The 15,140-nt window shown below is 36.1% G+C and overlaps 1 protein-coding gene across 1 annotated transcript in view; it reads right to left on the minus strand.

Moving 5' to 3' along the window:
• Window positions 1-15,140, minus strand: part of DSG1 (desmoglein 1) — a 40,220-nt gene that overhangs the window by 6,201 nt on the left and 18,879 nt on the right. Inside the window, exons 7-14 of the mRNA XM_057699332.1 lie at window positions 12,821-12,955; window positions 12,328-12,513; window positions 9,687-9,946; window positions 6,834-6,973; window positions 4,326-4,622; window positions 2,635-2,768; window positions 2,329-2,401; window positions 601-809 (exon numbers count right to left, since the gene is read on the minus strand). Of these exons, the coding sequence (XP_057555315.1) occupies window positions 601-809; window positions 2,329-2,401; window positions 2,635-2,768; window positions 4,326-4,622; window positions 6,834-6,973; window positions 9,687-9,946; window positions 12,328-12,513; window positions 12,821-12,955 (1,434 nt within the window). The remainder of the gene's footprint in view (window positions 1-600; window positions 810-2,328; window positions 2,402-2,634; window positions 2,769-4,325; window positions 4,623-6,833; window positions 6,974-9,686; window positions 9,947-12,327; window positions 12,514-12,820; window positions 12,956-15,140) is intronic.

A 15,140-nucleotide genomic window follows, 5' to 3' on the forward strand; every position in this document is an offset into this window, starting at 1 on the left:
AGAGCACTTGCGGACGAGGCACTAAAAACAGTGGTGGACATGTAACTGAGAGATTTTAGCAATGGTACGTTCTGTAAAATGTACAAATAAAGTACTACAGAAATACACGTAAAGAAACATCAACCCTATTCTGGATGAGAGGATTAACTAGTAAAAGGCAGGGATGTTTGAACTGGATTGAAAGATGAGTGGGGGTTTGTGAGAGAGACGATCAGGTAAAAGCATTCCAGGACGAGCACAGGATAAACAAAGACATGGAGGAGAGTGGACCAGTGTGAGTAAGGCAAAGGCACATGGCAAGTGGGGTGGTTGGTGAGGAGTAATTGGAGGTGTGGGGGAGAGGTCAATTGTTATGTGAAGGAGTTCGGACTTCATGCCATAGACAAAACAGAGCTGGGAGCCCCTGGCTGTTTTAAAGTGGGGGAGTAAAGTGCTGAAGTCAGAGTTTTAGAAATATCATTCCACACATTGTCAGGCATAAAGACCAGGGGCTGGGAACCTAGTTAGGAAACGCCCACCAAAGCCCTGCTGGGAAATAGCGGGAGCCTGGGGTAGAGATATGGGTGCAGGATGGAGAGTGCATGGGGATAGAGACCTTACCTGGCAGAAGTAATTTTCCATGAAGTTCATATGCAGCCCTCCGTCTCTACATTCCCTCATAGAACTTCTTCTTAATGTTCCAGAATATTCTTGACATGTCTCAGGTACCACTGATGTTTTAATTCCATCTGTTATTTCAAATGCTGTTGTTCTTTCTCCTCCTCCCAGATCTTGTATTTCTCTGCCACAATACTCATTTGTGTAAACCCCTAAAAGTGTCAATCAAATTAAATTTTACTTGCTCCAGTAAATTGCTTTTTCTCTAGTGTATCAGAAACTAAAAATTAGTAACTGAATGTAATATATAGTTTCTTCATTTAACCACGCAGATGTGAGTGAGCAAAGAAATAGAATGAAGGTAAGACATAAAGGAAGGAGATGTAAATATGATATTGAGTTCAAAATAATATTATTAATCAATTTGTTAATTCAGTAATTATTTGAGACACAACTATATGTTGTGTTGGGATAGAGGGGCTCCACAGAGGTTACAAAACCCTATCTCTGCCTTAGGGAGTTTGATTTCAAATTGGGGGAAAACTCCCAAATTCTAAAAGTTAAAAACAATAAGAATACTCAGTGTATTACTAGAAGCACAGGGCCTCCAGGGCTTTCAGAGAAGAGGCCATGGCTATGGTGAGGGGAAAGGTTTTTGGAGACTCTGGGATTTGCACGTGAACGTGAGGGGTGAGTAGAAGCCTGTTACAATATTCCAGGCAGGTGAGATAAAAGGATGGGCCAGACTATGGGAGTGCCATGGACAGAGAAAGTGTGGACAATGGGATAGGTGTCCTATGGCTTGCATATTTTAAAGATCTTGAGTTTAGGTACAGTGTTTCATACTTCTTACTCTGGGACCTCTCATTGTGCTTTGTTCAAAGTTTGTAGACTTAATGAGGGAAGACATGCATAAATAAATCCTGGTGGATCTGAGGATTTGCCAAGTCTTGAGAACTGACTGTCAGTGAACAGGGAGATAAGAGAGTCAACAATGAGTTTCTGCTTTTGGGGTGGAGGCTGTTGGTGTTATTAACAAAAAATGAATATCTCAGTGGGAGAAGTAAGTTTACAGACTAGCATCTCCAGTCTTTTTTGAATGTGGTCCAGTTCTGTAAGTTGTAAACATTCCTATGTCTTTTACATCTTGAAGGGTTCAAAGTGGGAAAGTCATGATCACAAGTTTGAAAAAGACTGAATGAAAAATAACAGAATCAGTAATATTTATTTTCTTTGAAAAAAGGCAAGATGGTACAATTATTTTCAAAGATATGAGTTTTTTAAATTAATTCCTCTTTTTATTAGAGTGATTTTGTGAATTGTGGAGGCAGATGCTAGCCTCAATAAATGAGCCTACATCTATTTAATAGAGTTGTACTTTAATTCACATTAGTGGTTTTTTAATAAACAACAATTGCTCTGTTAGACAAAAAATCTCGACCAAAATTGACTTCTGGTTACAATTCAGTACTTCTATTTATAGAAATCCTAATCAGGTCATCTCTTGTGTACTCTCTGATGATTGAAAAAGATTTAAAAAATACAACCTAAAAGAATAGTAATTATTGTAGGTTTTTCTTTATTATTTAATTTGCAAATTAGTCATTTAAAAAAGAATGATGGGAACAATTGTAAAGATAAGACAATTTAGATAGTAAGGTATGTAAAGACAGAACAGAGTTCCTTCTTAGTCATTTGAGATGTTAAAACTTAAAAAATTTTTTTTCTTACCTGAGTTGTCAATGCGCTCAATTATATTTGCATTATTGGGTGGTATTGGTGGTGGACAGATATTGGGCAAATCCTAAAGGACAGGAAACATTTTCCCATTTGTAATGATTCTTTTCTTTCAAAAATTATACATTGGGTTTGTTCTCAATTCAGATTTTCTAAAATAATACTAAAATAATGTGAACTTCATTTAGAAAGGCTTCCCTTGTTACTGTCATCTAATTTTGATGTACCTTTGATTTCTCTTCATTTTCCCCATTGGCTATCCCAGAACAAAGAACAGCTAGACTGCGAGTGAGCACTTACCACAAGTTCGGGCTGTGCTCCTTCCACCGCCCACGAATGAATTGCTCCATCAGAACATTCGAGAACAGGCTCGAAGCCAGCCCCACCACCAGGGGCACCTCCACAGTCACAAAAGAGCAGCAAAAATGGGACCACTGATGGTGAAAAGATAGGAATATTGGCATTAGCAGTGGGACTGTAGTAAAACAAAGCAGTCTGCTTTTATGATTAAATTTGAATCCCTAATACAATGCCATTTGATTCTAACATTATTCTGAAAGTCTCAGAAAACAAGCTGAATAATGGTGAAATACCAAAAATCAATGTGAGCTTCAGATTGCGATCAATTTTTACCTGTTTTAAGTATTCAGATTACAGATCAAAGTACACTGTTAAAAAAAATGTCTTTTCCCTGTCATTACTTAGGAAAATGTTAAAAGAGAAATATTCCTCAGAGACTGTAGCATCTGGCTCATCACCACTCTAATTTCTATCATCATCCAAGTTAATGTTAAAGACCACTTGGAGAATCCATTGGATATTATACCCTCATGTCTAGATCCTTGACTATGTCCACTCTAGCGACCATAGGATGTGGTCTGTCTCTAAACACTTCCATGCGTGGTACTTCCTTTCATTATCAAAGTATTGCTGTGAAGTAAGTTTTATTATTTCACAGATGGCAAAAGCAAAGCTCAGAAAAGTTGGGTAAGTCAGAAAAGTTGGAAAGACTTAGACAATTGAATTTAGAAGCTGAAGTTTAACCCTTCCTCTGTTTGGCTCTCTTTTCCTCAGGCTGTGCAGCTTCAGCACAGCATGAAATCCTTTCGACGTCTAGCCCCTGCCCATCTTTCTAGTCTCAACTCTCACCATGCTGCCAGGCACATCCTTTATTTCATCTGTGCTGGAGTCCTTTATTTCAGTTACTTGCACTGTCATTCTCTTGGGATTTTGCACATGGATTTTTTTCTTCTTCTTGTATTATGTTCCCCTTTTCTTGTCCACTAGGCTAGCTCCTATTCATCTATTAAAACCCAACTCAGAGTTTATTTTCTCTATGTAGCCTTTGCTGGTTGTTTCAATCAGTTGCTTCTGACTGTCTTCTTCACTCAAATAGCAATTTGAACCTATCTGTTATGGTACATTCCTATTACATTGAGATTCAATGCAAAAAAAGTTTTTATCCTTCACTGCACTCTATGGGGTCAAGCTGTTTGATTTTTTTCATGCCATAAACCCAACACCAAACATAGAAATTTCTTGATAATTGCACAAAATAAGAATTTGTAGGGACTTGCCTGGTAGCACAGTGGTTAAGAATTCACCTGCCAATGCAGGGGACATGGGTTTGAACCCTGGTCTGGGAAGATCCCACATGCCACGGAGCACTAAGCCCGTGTGCCACGGCTACTGAGCCTGTGCTCTAGAGCCTGAGAGCCACCACTACTGAAGCCTGCACACTTAGAGTCTGTGCTCCACAACAAGAAAAGCCACTGCAATGAGAAGCCCGCACACCACAATGAAGAGTAGCCCCCACTCTCCGCAACTGGAGAAAGCCTGTGTGCAGCAATGAAGACCCAATGCAGCCAAAAATAAAATAAATAAATAAATAAATAAATTGTAAAATATATTTCATCAAAGGATCAGAAAACTTATTGCCTCTCCACAGTTTTTTAGGGGGCACATAAAAACAGGACGGCTAAAGTACTTACATCCCAGGACCAAGAATCCCATGATGAGTAGTCCAATGCCAGCAGGACCAAAATGTACATTATCATCAGTATTTCTCGGAAAAGGACCGTTAACACCAAAAGTATCTGTGCCAGAACGGATACCGGTTGTGTAGGTAGTAGTGGTAACATCTGTGGAAATGGTAACACCTGTGCCAATTGTGCTAGTAGTTGAAAGAGGTCCACCAGAACCTGTACCACCAGAGTCTGTACCATTTCTCCAGCCATTATCTTCAAGGTTAATAATAATTGTACCAGTACAAGTTCTTTGAAGAGCATCTGTAAGAAGGTTTAAAATGAAAGAAATATTTTATACATTTAGCATAATAATTGTTGGACAATACAAAACTATTTTCTTTTTGCATCAATACTTATTTTAATGTCTTTATTCCCACCAATTAAGTAAATCCCCATGTTGTCTCTTGTCTGTGATTCAGGTTTTAAATCAAACCATTATAAATAAATATTAGTGCTTGAGAAAAACTGTCCTATGTGTTGAGAAACATATACAGTAGATGCCACATCATGTATTGGTGTGTTATAAGCCACTGTGGAGACATTTCTAGACTGTGTGTTGCACACTTCTCCATATATTAGACTAGATTTTGTTTGCTGTTTTACCGTCTTATCTTCAGTTCTTGTCTTTATGCTTTTATGGGATGACAAAACCAACAGACTTTGAGCAGACTTCGGTCAGTCATCTGTACAGAAATCTCCTACTCATAAAGTAGCATATCCTCAAACTCGCAACCAGCAGTTCAAACAACTCATAGGAGAGGGAATTTGGCACTACTGGGGAAGGGGAATCTTAATATCAATAAAATGAAGCACTTTTGTTTCACACCAGATATTCCAAATTTGCTTTCTTCTTGTCCTTGAAAGTTTCAGTAAATTATTAGTTTGTTGACTAAACACAGGAGGAGAGACATTTGTGATTTTTTTCAACTTAACGGCTCCACACTTGCTGTTGGTTTCAGCAAGTTACTATTATTATTATTATCTCTATGACATAGATGTCAGACTGTTGTCAGACTTTGTCCATCAGTGTCACTCTAGAATCTGGCACAATGGCTGATGTTTGGTTGGAATTCAATACTTAGTTTCTGCATAAATGAATAAAGATATCCCTGGAAGTACAGAACAGAGATAAGGCTTACATCCAGTCTATCTGATATCAAACCCCATGCCCTTTCAGCCCAGCCATGCTGATTCTGTTGTTACTGTTTTATTAGAATACAACAATTCTATTGTATTGTTACTGTTTTTGTTATTTTTATTATCATCAGATCTAATGTTTATCCTCAAAAGGTTGTATTTTTTTAATGACAAAGGGAATGCTCCCCCTTTGCCAGAAGCCTAGGGTTTAGTAAGTTACAGTTTCAATTTCTCCTTCATGTGTCCAATTAAGCTCCATGTTGGATATAAGTAAAGGGGTAAACTAGTAATTGTTTGAGACAATTTCAGCACTGAAATAAGCTTTATTTGTGGATGGAATAAACATTTCTCTTTGTAATACACATTTTTAAAACTACATTTATTTCTACTTATGGTAAAGACCAGCACAATTTGGTAAAAATTCTGAATTGTTGAATGATTTTGACATCATCTTTGGCACCTTATCTTTGACAAAGGAGGCAAAAATATACAATGGAAAAAAAGACAGCCTCTTCAATAAGCGGTGCTGGGAAAATTGGACAGCAATATGTAAAAGAATGAAAATAGAACATTTCCTAATACCATACACAAAAACAAACTCAAAATGTTTTATTTCTTTTTAATCTGTGAAGCAAGTGGAAATTGTCAATCCCTTTTTAGGATGATTGAAAGAAAAAGAGGAAGAAAGAGAGAGAAGGAGGCAGAAGGGAAGAAGAGAAACTGAAATAGCAAATATTGCTTAAAATTAGCCTCGAGGAACTTTCCTCCTAGTGATTAGCCTAAGTTAATTTTGTTGGTTTTGAAGAGAAAGATAAGCATGCTGATTCCGAATTGTTTACATGAAGCTGTACATCAGCTTTCCAAGGATCAGGTAAAGTTAAGTTAGCTTGGCTTTGGATCTATTTGAAAATAATTTTACAATACAATTAAAATTTTTCAATTACTGACCTTAATAACCAACTAATATTTATTGAATGACAGCACTCGTCTCGTGCTTTACCTGTAATAACTCCTTAAGTACTTCTAAATCCATAATGTTATTGTCCCATTTTATGGAAGAGAAAACTGAGGGATAAATGGGTTAAATAACTTCTCTAAAATCTTATAGCTAGTGAGTGACTGTACAAAATACCAATCCAGTGTCATTCCAGAGCTCACAATCTTAACCCTAAATTATAATGCCTCTTGTATCATTCAGGATTTGATTGTATAATACCCCAATATGATAAATTTTGTTGGAAAAAGGGTTACTTCAAAATATAATAATTAAAATTATAGTTTCTGAATGTATATATAACTTCCACTAGAAAGGAAATAATAAAATTGATTTCTTACCATCTATAGATAGAATTGTTCCTTGGTATTTTCCTTTAAGTATGTTGTATCGTTCCATAGTAACTATGTTTCTCAAAGTAATTATGCCCGTTTTTGAATCAATAGCTAGCAGGTCAGCTGGATTATTTCCCATTACATATCTGTATTTGTAAGACAACAGTGCAAATTAATGTTAGCTATCTAAAGGGGAGGGGTGGAGAGAGAGAGAGAGACATTTTGATTTTAAAGCATGTTTCCAGCCAGTAGTTGTAACCCCGGATATAATTTTCAGTTATTAGAGACTGGTTGTTTTTTTTTTCAGGGCACTCCAGCTGTTTGAGGACATTCAGAAATGGATGAACATTTAAATTTAAGAAAGAAGAATGACTGAGCAGCCACTCGTGATGGAATGTCTATTTTGCCCACTTGAGTGTCTGCATAACCCTCTGATACTTGCAACCTCATCATCATTTGATTTTGGTAGCATCAGAATTGTCCTGGACATCCCAGGTACTGCACCTTCCTGGGCTGCTGCTAATTCTAAATGATTCTCTTAGCAAAGAAGTCACTTCTTCAGCAGCTTGGCTTTCATCCCTTCCCTATTTGTCCCCCCCTCCCCATATGCACAGCGAATTTACAGGACTTCTTGTGGATTCCAAGCTCTGCCCTTGTCTTGTGCTCCTATCCTATTCTCTATTCTCTTTCTCTCCTTATCTTTGACTTTGAAGTTTTCCTTCTCCTCTGTATGTTTGTTAGATAAACATTGGTTAGATAACTCTGTGTCAGGCATTGTGCTAAACTCAGGGAATAGAACTCTAAAAAGGAGTCAAAAGTGGGGGTGTGGTCTTCCTTTAGTGAACTCACATTTGTGGAGTACAAGAGAGCTTATCAGTAATGGCGGTGCAGTGTGATAAGCGCTATAATTTTTATCTTTCATTCTATTAATATAATGTATCACATTTATTAATATATATACATCAAATTATCCTTGCTTCTCAGGGATAAGAATGGCAATATTTAAATAGAAGAAATGATAGGAGCAAGATTCCACGGTGCCCGCTGTGGTTTCTGGGTCTCCCTTTTAAAAAAAAGATATTTATTTACTGATTTATTTGGCTGTGCTGGTCTTAGTTGCAGCATGGGGAATCTTTTAGTGGTGGCATGTAGGCTCTTTAGTTGCAGCACATGGGCTCAGTAGTTGTGGCGCATGGGCTTAGTTGCTCTACGGCATGTGGGATATTCCTGGCCTAGGGATCAAACCTGTGTCCCCTGCATTGGCAGGCAGGTTCTTAACCACTGAGCCATCAGGGAAGCCAGAGAGGGCCAATTTTATATTTCATTCTGAGAGTCCACCTCTATCCCTAAGAGATGCAAAGCCTGAAAAATGACAACCATCTTTATAACATATGGCCCAAACCCCAGCACCTGGAGAAATACTCACATGGAGTGAGGGGAACAGAGAGAAAGAACTTTTAAAATTCATTTGTGAGGCATTTCTACCCCACCATTATTATTGATCACAAACACATTTGCAAAATACATGTGCACATATAGACACAAATTTTTCATGATTAAGTAGAAACATTCAGATATGTAGAGTTAAAAAAAAACTATACAGCATAATTTTTCCTTAATGTAACCAATTTTTCATAGCAAGGTTATTGTTGACCAATATTAAGTGCTGATTTAGGTAAGAAAGTAACTGAAATGAGTTAACTAAACCTAATTGATTTCAATCTGGACAAATCTGCAATGGGAAAATCAACCCATCAAACCTTCTAAGGGGAATAACCATGATATGTGGTAATCAGCTAACTGGTCAATAAAATATATAAATACAGGAGTGTCAGACTATCAAAATACAACATTTTCTGGTGGGAATGTAAGTTGGTACAGCCACTATGGAAAACAGTTTGGAGGTTCCTTAAAAAACTAAAAATGGAACTATCATATGACCCAGCAATCCCACTCCTGGGCATATACCCAGAGAAAACCATAATCCAAAAAGAAACATGTACCACAATGTTCATTGCAGCACTATTTATAATAGCCAGACATGGAAGCAACCTAAATGCCCATCAACAGATGAATGGATAAAGAAGATGTGGCACATCTATACAATGAAATATTACCCAGCCATAAAAAGAAATGAAATTGAGTTATTTGTAGTGAGGTGGATGGACCTAGAGTCTGTCATACAGAGCAAAGTAAGCCAGAAAGAGAAAAATAAATACCGTATGCTAACTCATATATATGGAATCTAAAAAAATGGTACTGATGAACCCAGTGACAGGGCAAGAATAAAGAGGCAGATATAGAGAACGGACTTGAGGAAATGGGTGGGGGGGTGACGAAGGGGAAGCCGGGACAAAGTGAGAGAGTAGCATTGACATATATACACTACCAAGTGTAAAATAGATAGCTAGTGGGAAGTTGCTGCATAACTTAGAGAGATCAACTTGATGATGGGTGATGACTTAGAGGGGTGGGTTAGGGAGGGTGGGAGGGAGTCGTGGGAGGGAGGGGATATGGGGATATATGTATAAATACAGCTGACTCACTTTGGTGTACCTCAAAAGCTGGTACAAGAGTGTAAAGCAATTATATTCCAATAAAGAGCTTAAAAAAAAAAAGATACAACATTTTCACATTTTAAACCTTTACATTTTTCCATCTTACATTTTGCACAAATTTTTATATTTTCTTAAGTTAAAGACTCTAAATTAGGTAACAATTCAGCAATTAGTACATTTTATGATTGAATTTCAAAAATAGTGAAAAATATTTTAATTCAGATACTTCAAATTTCTAAAAAGAACATATTTACTTAAGTTCAATATGCGGTAAAAATTAGTTGGAAAATGTCAGTCTTACCTAACAGTCGTTGAAGGTCGACCTGTGTCCAGATCAGTAGCTATAAAGTCTCCCAATTTATAGTTTTGTCCCATATCACTAGTTACTATGAATGTCTTTGAACCTGGACGGAACACTGAGCCTTCAACAGCATTTAACACAGTCACAGAGACTGCAGTTCCTGTAAGTTTATATTGAGACTTAATTGATTGATGAAATTCAGCTTTATTTCTAACACCAAGACTAAGTTGCAGATTCTTCACAGCTTCATAATCTAGGGGCTAGAAAATAAAGAGTGAAATAGTTTTACTATAGGAAAAAAAGCATTCTAGGGGAAAGAGAAATTCTTTGATTGATAATAGGCAAAAAAAATTCTTACATCTTTTTCTTTAAATAAATATAAATATATATAAATACACTATCTATTCCTACTTTATCTCCAATACAAAACAAACACATAAAGATACAGTAAAAAAGTCCAATTTTCTTAGATCCTTTGCTGAAAAAGTTGAAAATGTATGAGGTCTAATTGTCCACCAAATTAAAAAACTTAAAATAATATAGGTGGTCAAATCCATGCATTTTGTAGCACAAAGAGAGCTTATGTTAGATGCTATCATTTCATCTTTCTCAGAAAACAGCTCTATTTATTATGAAGAATTGGCCAAATATATCATAGCTTTAATCATTTGACTGATTTTATCCATAAAGAACTATTTACAAGAAATTTTACTCTGTATATGTGACAAAATACTTTGTATTTATTCTTTCAATAAATCAAATAATAGAATGTAGTATATAAACAGTAAAAAGAAATACATATTTTATTCAACATATCCTGGAAAAATTTATTTTATGTTATAAAATTAGCAAGTAGTCATTTTCATTATGAAAGACAGTGTCAAAATCCACTGCTCACAAAATCCACAACTATGCATATGCCCATAAATACCAACTATATTTTTCTAAATTTTCACATAAGAGTAGTTTAGATGACCATCAGTTCACACACTGAGCTCTCCACTTAGCTGAAATTTTCAGTCTTTGCTCTAATATTAGCTTTATTTGCAATTCCAGGAATAGCTATAAAATTATGTATACGTATACATCACACACATATTACATATATATAATCCTAACAAAAGAATTAATATATGATGTCACTTCTGAGAGAAAAATCAACATTATTCCCATTGTACAGATAGGGATATTGAGGCCAGATAGCTCAAGTTTCTAAAGTAATATCATAGTTTGGGGTAAAATAGATTAGGACTCAGTTTCCCCAGCATGGAACCCTAGATAGTATAGTGGAAAGAATGTAAACTTAATAGCTAGAGAAGCCTAAGTTTGAATGTCAGCTGTTCCACTTATTAGTGACAAGAACTGAGCAGGTTGCAAACTCTCTCTGAACCTCAATGTATTTATTGGTAATGTGGGCATATAACCTATTTTGCAGGGATGCTGTAGAGCCGTGGTCCCCAACTTTTTTGGCACCAGGAAATGGTCTTGTGGAAGACCATTTTCATGGACAGCATGGGGTGGGGGGAGATGGTTCAGGCGGTAATGTGAGTGATGGGGAGTGATGGGGAGCGGCAGATGAAGCTTAGCTCATTCACACTGCTCATCCCTGCTGTGTGGCTGGGTTTCTAACAGGCCGAAGACCGGTACCAGTCCACGGCCAGCATGGGGGGTGGGGGGGAAGCCCTTGCTGTAGAGAAAAAGCTAAAGCATCCGCACACTGCCTCAGTGGATGGAAGCTATAGACATGGGGACACTTTATGAAGACATGAGACAAATGATCACATTCCTATGGGACAGAATTCCTTAGCAGTTTATTTCCCAGAGCAATTCTGAAGGAAGGAAACAGTTAAAAAGGAACTACGTTTTACCATGAAGAATACATATTGCATGTATCACATACAATCCATGCACAGCTATTGCAGATTTTAAAAAATAAACTAACAAGTCTTGTAGCACACAGGGTGAAACCTTCACTGTCAGCTCCCTAGAAGTCAGACATTTTTTCGCCTGGAATCTCAGAGAAAATTCTACTGCAGTTAAATGTGGTTGATCAATAATGTAGAGGGGACACAGGAGAACTCTGTTGACTTGGACCAAATCTCTATGACTTGGACCAAGTTTGTAATAAGCCTGGATCAGCAGCCAAAGTGAGATGAGAGTGTGATAATCCTGCAATTACAGTAATTTAATTTTAATTTTGTAAAAACACACTGCATGAACTAACAACTTTTAATTTACATGATGAATATTATTAATGAATAATAATTGACTTATAGTGTTGACAGGGAAACTTTTTTTTTAGGCCATGTTAAATCTGCTTCAAAAAAATAAGGATTAATCATAGTTTGTTGTCAGCATGAAATAAGATTTGTGTTTAAAAATGCTTTCCATTTATATGATGTATGAGGGAATACTGTATTGATAGAAAAGAGTTTCAAGTAAAAAGTTCAATGCCTGTTTTTATGAAATGATATAAGCAGAAAAACTCTCTATGAGAAAGCTCTATATCACATACAATTCTAAAACACAGTAATTTTTATTCTTTTACACACTCAAGTTTGTGAAACATTAACATGATTTTAAGATTAACACTTTAAAAAAAAAGCAAGAAAACAAAATATTTAGGATAATTATACCATACCTTAACAATCTTTAAAGTTCCCACATTTGTTCTTTCATTCATTTCTATTTCAAACCAATTTCCCTCATTTCCAGAGATAAAGAAAATGACTGCCATCCAGTTAGCTGAGAACTCTTCATCCAAATCAATTACTCTGATCTGGAGCAAATTTGAATCTAGAACATTTTCTTGAACACTTATGGAATACTGAAATAAGAAGCAAAAAAAAATTTAGCACAAACTATGTGAGAAAGAGAACTATACTAATTTTATATAGAGTGTTTATAATTATTCATGATATGGAAACGAGATCTATGTTTGCGGTCTCACTTTTCATTGTTTAAATATGGGTTTTCTCATATGTATTATGTAAACAAACACACGATGAATATATGTGTACATTGGGTTGTAGGTGACTAAAGATAACATGCACATCTGTAAATAGAACTGTTTGAACAAATTTAAGAGGGTAATGAATTTAAAGTTATTGTTAAATTCAAGGACTAATACTTACTGATGACTGTTCCATGTATGGGATGTTATCATTGACATCGAGGAGTTTAATGCTGCATTCACACTCTGCTGACATACCATCTGCCCCACCATCTCGGTCGGAGCCTCTTACAGCTAGAGAGTACTGGCCATATTGCTAAAAATACATGCAACAAACAATATCACAGTTGATGTAGACAGTTCTTATTTTGTTTCATACAAAGATCTGTTAACATGTTGGCTCAACATTTACATAAATCTATGATGACAATAGAGGTAACACAGAATATTGAAAATTCACAAATGTCACATAAATCAATATGAAGTTGCCACTTCTATTCCCAGCATCATTTAAAAGAAGCAACATTTTAAAAGATCTCATTCCTTATTATATGTTGAAAAGTTTATGAAGTGTGAAGGAGACCAAAATGATCAGGAAGGGAGAGATTTAGGTTTACCAAGAATTATGGAATGAATATCTGTACCCCAAATTATCAGCCCCTGAATGTGTGAGAAGAATAAAGAGATAGCAAATGGTCTGCATTTGGGGGGGGGGGGGGGTGGAAGGTTGTGGCAGTACAGTTATTGATGATCTGTTTTCTTGATTCTACTCAATGGTGCTTAAATTTTTGGAAGCTAGTAAAAACCATGAAGCCTTTCTCAGACACATGCATATATATATCCTCACTCAAAGTTGTGGATATAATTTTAGAAGAGTCAACGTTAGAGACATCCTGAGGGCTCTCCACAAATCCCAGGTTAAGAATATCTGCTCTGAAAAAAAAGAAAGAGGGTTCAAATCAATAAAATTAGAAATGAAAAAGGAGAAGTTATAATGGACACCACAGATATACAAAGGATCATGAGAGACTACTATATGCCAATAAAATGGACAACCTGGAAGAAATGGACAAATTTTTAGAAAGATACAATCTCCCAAGAGTGAACCAGAAAGAAAAAGAAAATTTGAACAGACCAAACATAAGTACTAAAATTGAAACTGCGATTCAAAACCTCCCAACAAATAAAAGTTCAGGACTAGATGGCTTCACAGGTGAATTCTATCAAACATTTAGAGAAGCGTTAACACCTATTTATTCTTCTGAAACTATTCCAAAATGTTACAGATGAAGGAATACTCCCAAACTCATTCTATGAGGCCACCATCACCCTGATACCAAAATCAGACAAAGATACCACAAAAAAAGAAAATTACAGGCTGAAGAACATAGATGCAAACATCCTCAACAAAATACTGGCAATCTGAATCCAACATACATTAAAAGGATCACACACCATAATCAAGTAGGATTTATTCCAGGGATGCAAGGACTTTTCAAGATCCACAAATCAGTCAGTGTGATACACTGCATTAACAAATTGAAGAATAAAAACCATGTGATTATTTTAATAGATGCAGAAAAAGCTTTTGACAAAATTCAACACCCATTTATAATAAAAACTCTCCAGAAAGTGGGCATAGAGGGAACATACCTCAACATAATGAAGGCCATATATGACAAACATACAGCTAACATTTTACTCAGTAGTGAAAAGCTGAAAATATTTCCTCTAAGATCAGGAACAAGACAAGGATGTCCACTCTCACCACTTTTGTTCAACATAGTTTTGGAAGTTCTAGCCATGGCAATCAGAGAAGAAAAAGAAATAAAAGGAATCCAAATTGGAAAAGGAAAGGTAAAATTGTGACTATTTGCAGATGACATGATACTATACACAGAAAATCCTAAAGATGCTACCAGAAAACTACTAGATCTCATCAATGAATTCAGTAAAGTTTCAGTATAGAAAATTAATACAGAGAAATCTGTTGCATTTCTACACACTAACAATGAAAGACCAGAAAGAGAAACTAAAGAAACAATCCCACTTACCATCTCATCAAAAAAGAATAAAATACCTAAGAATAAACCTAGCTAAGGAGACAAAAGATCTGTGCTCTGAAAACAATAAGACACAGATGAAACAAATCGAAGATGACACAAACAGATGGAAAGATATACCATGTTCTTGGATTGGAAGAATCAACATTGTCAAAATGACTGTACTGCCCAAGGCAATCTACAGATTCAATGCAATCTCTATCAAATTACCAATGGCATTTTTCATAGAACTAGAGCAAAAAAATATTAAAATTTGTATGGAAACACAAAACACCCCAAATGGTCAAAGCAATCTTCACAAAGAAAAATGGAGCTGGAGGAATTAGGCTCTCTGTCTTCAGATTATCCTACAAAGGTACAGTCATCAAAACAGTATGGTATTGGAACAAAAATAGAAATATGGATCAATGGAAAAGGATAGAAAGCCCAGAAATGAAT

Source organism: Hippopotamus amphibius, chromosome 11, assembly GCF_030028045.1.
Source record: "Hippopotamus amphibius kiboko isolate mHipAmp2 chromosome 11, mHipAmp2.hap2, whole genome shotgun sequence".
NCBI classification, from domain to species: Eukaryota; Metazoa; Chordata; class Mammalia; order Artiodactyla; family Hippopotamidae; genus Hippopotamus; species Hippopotamus amphibius.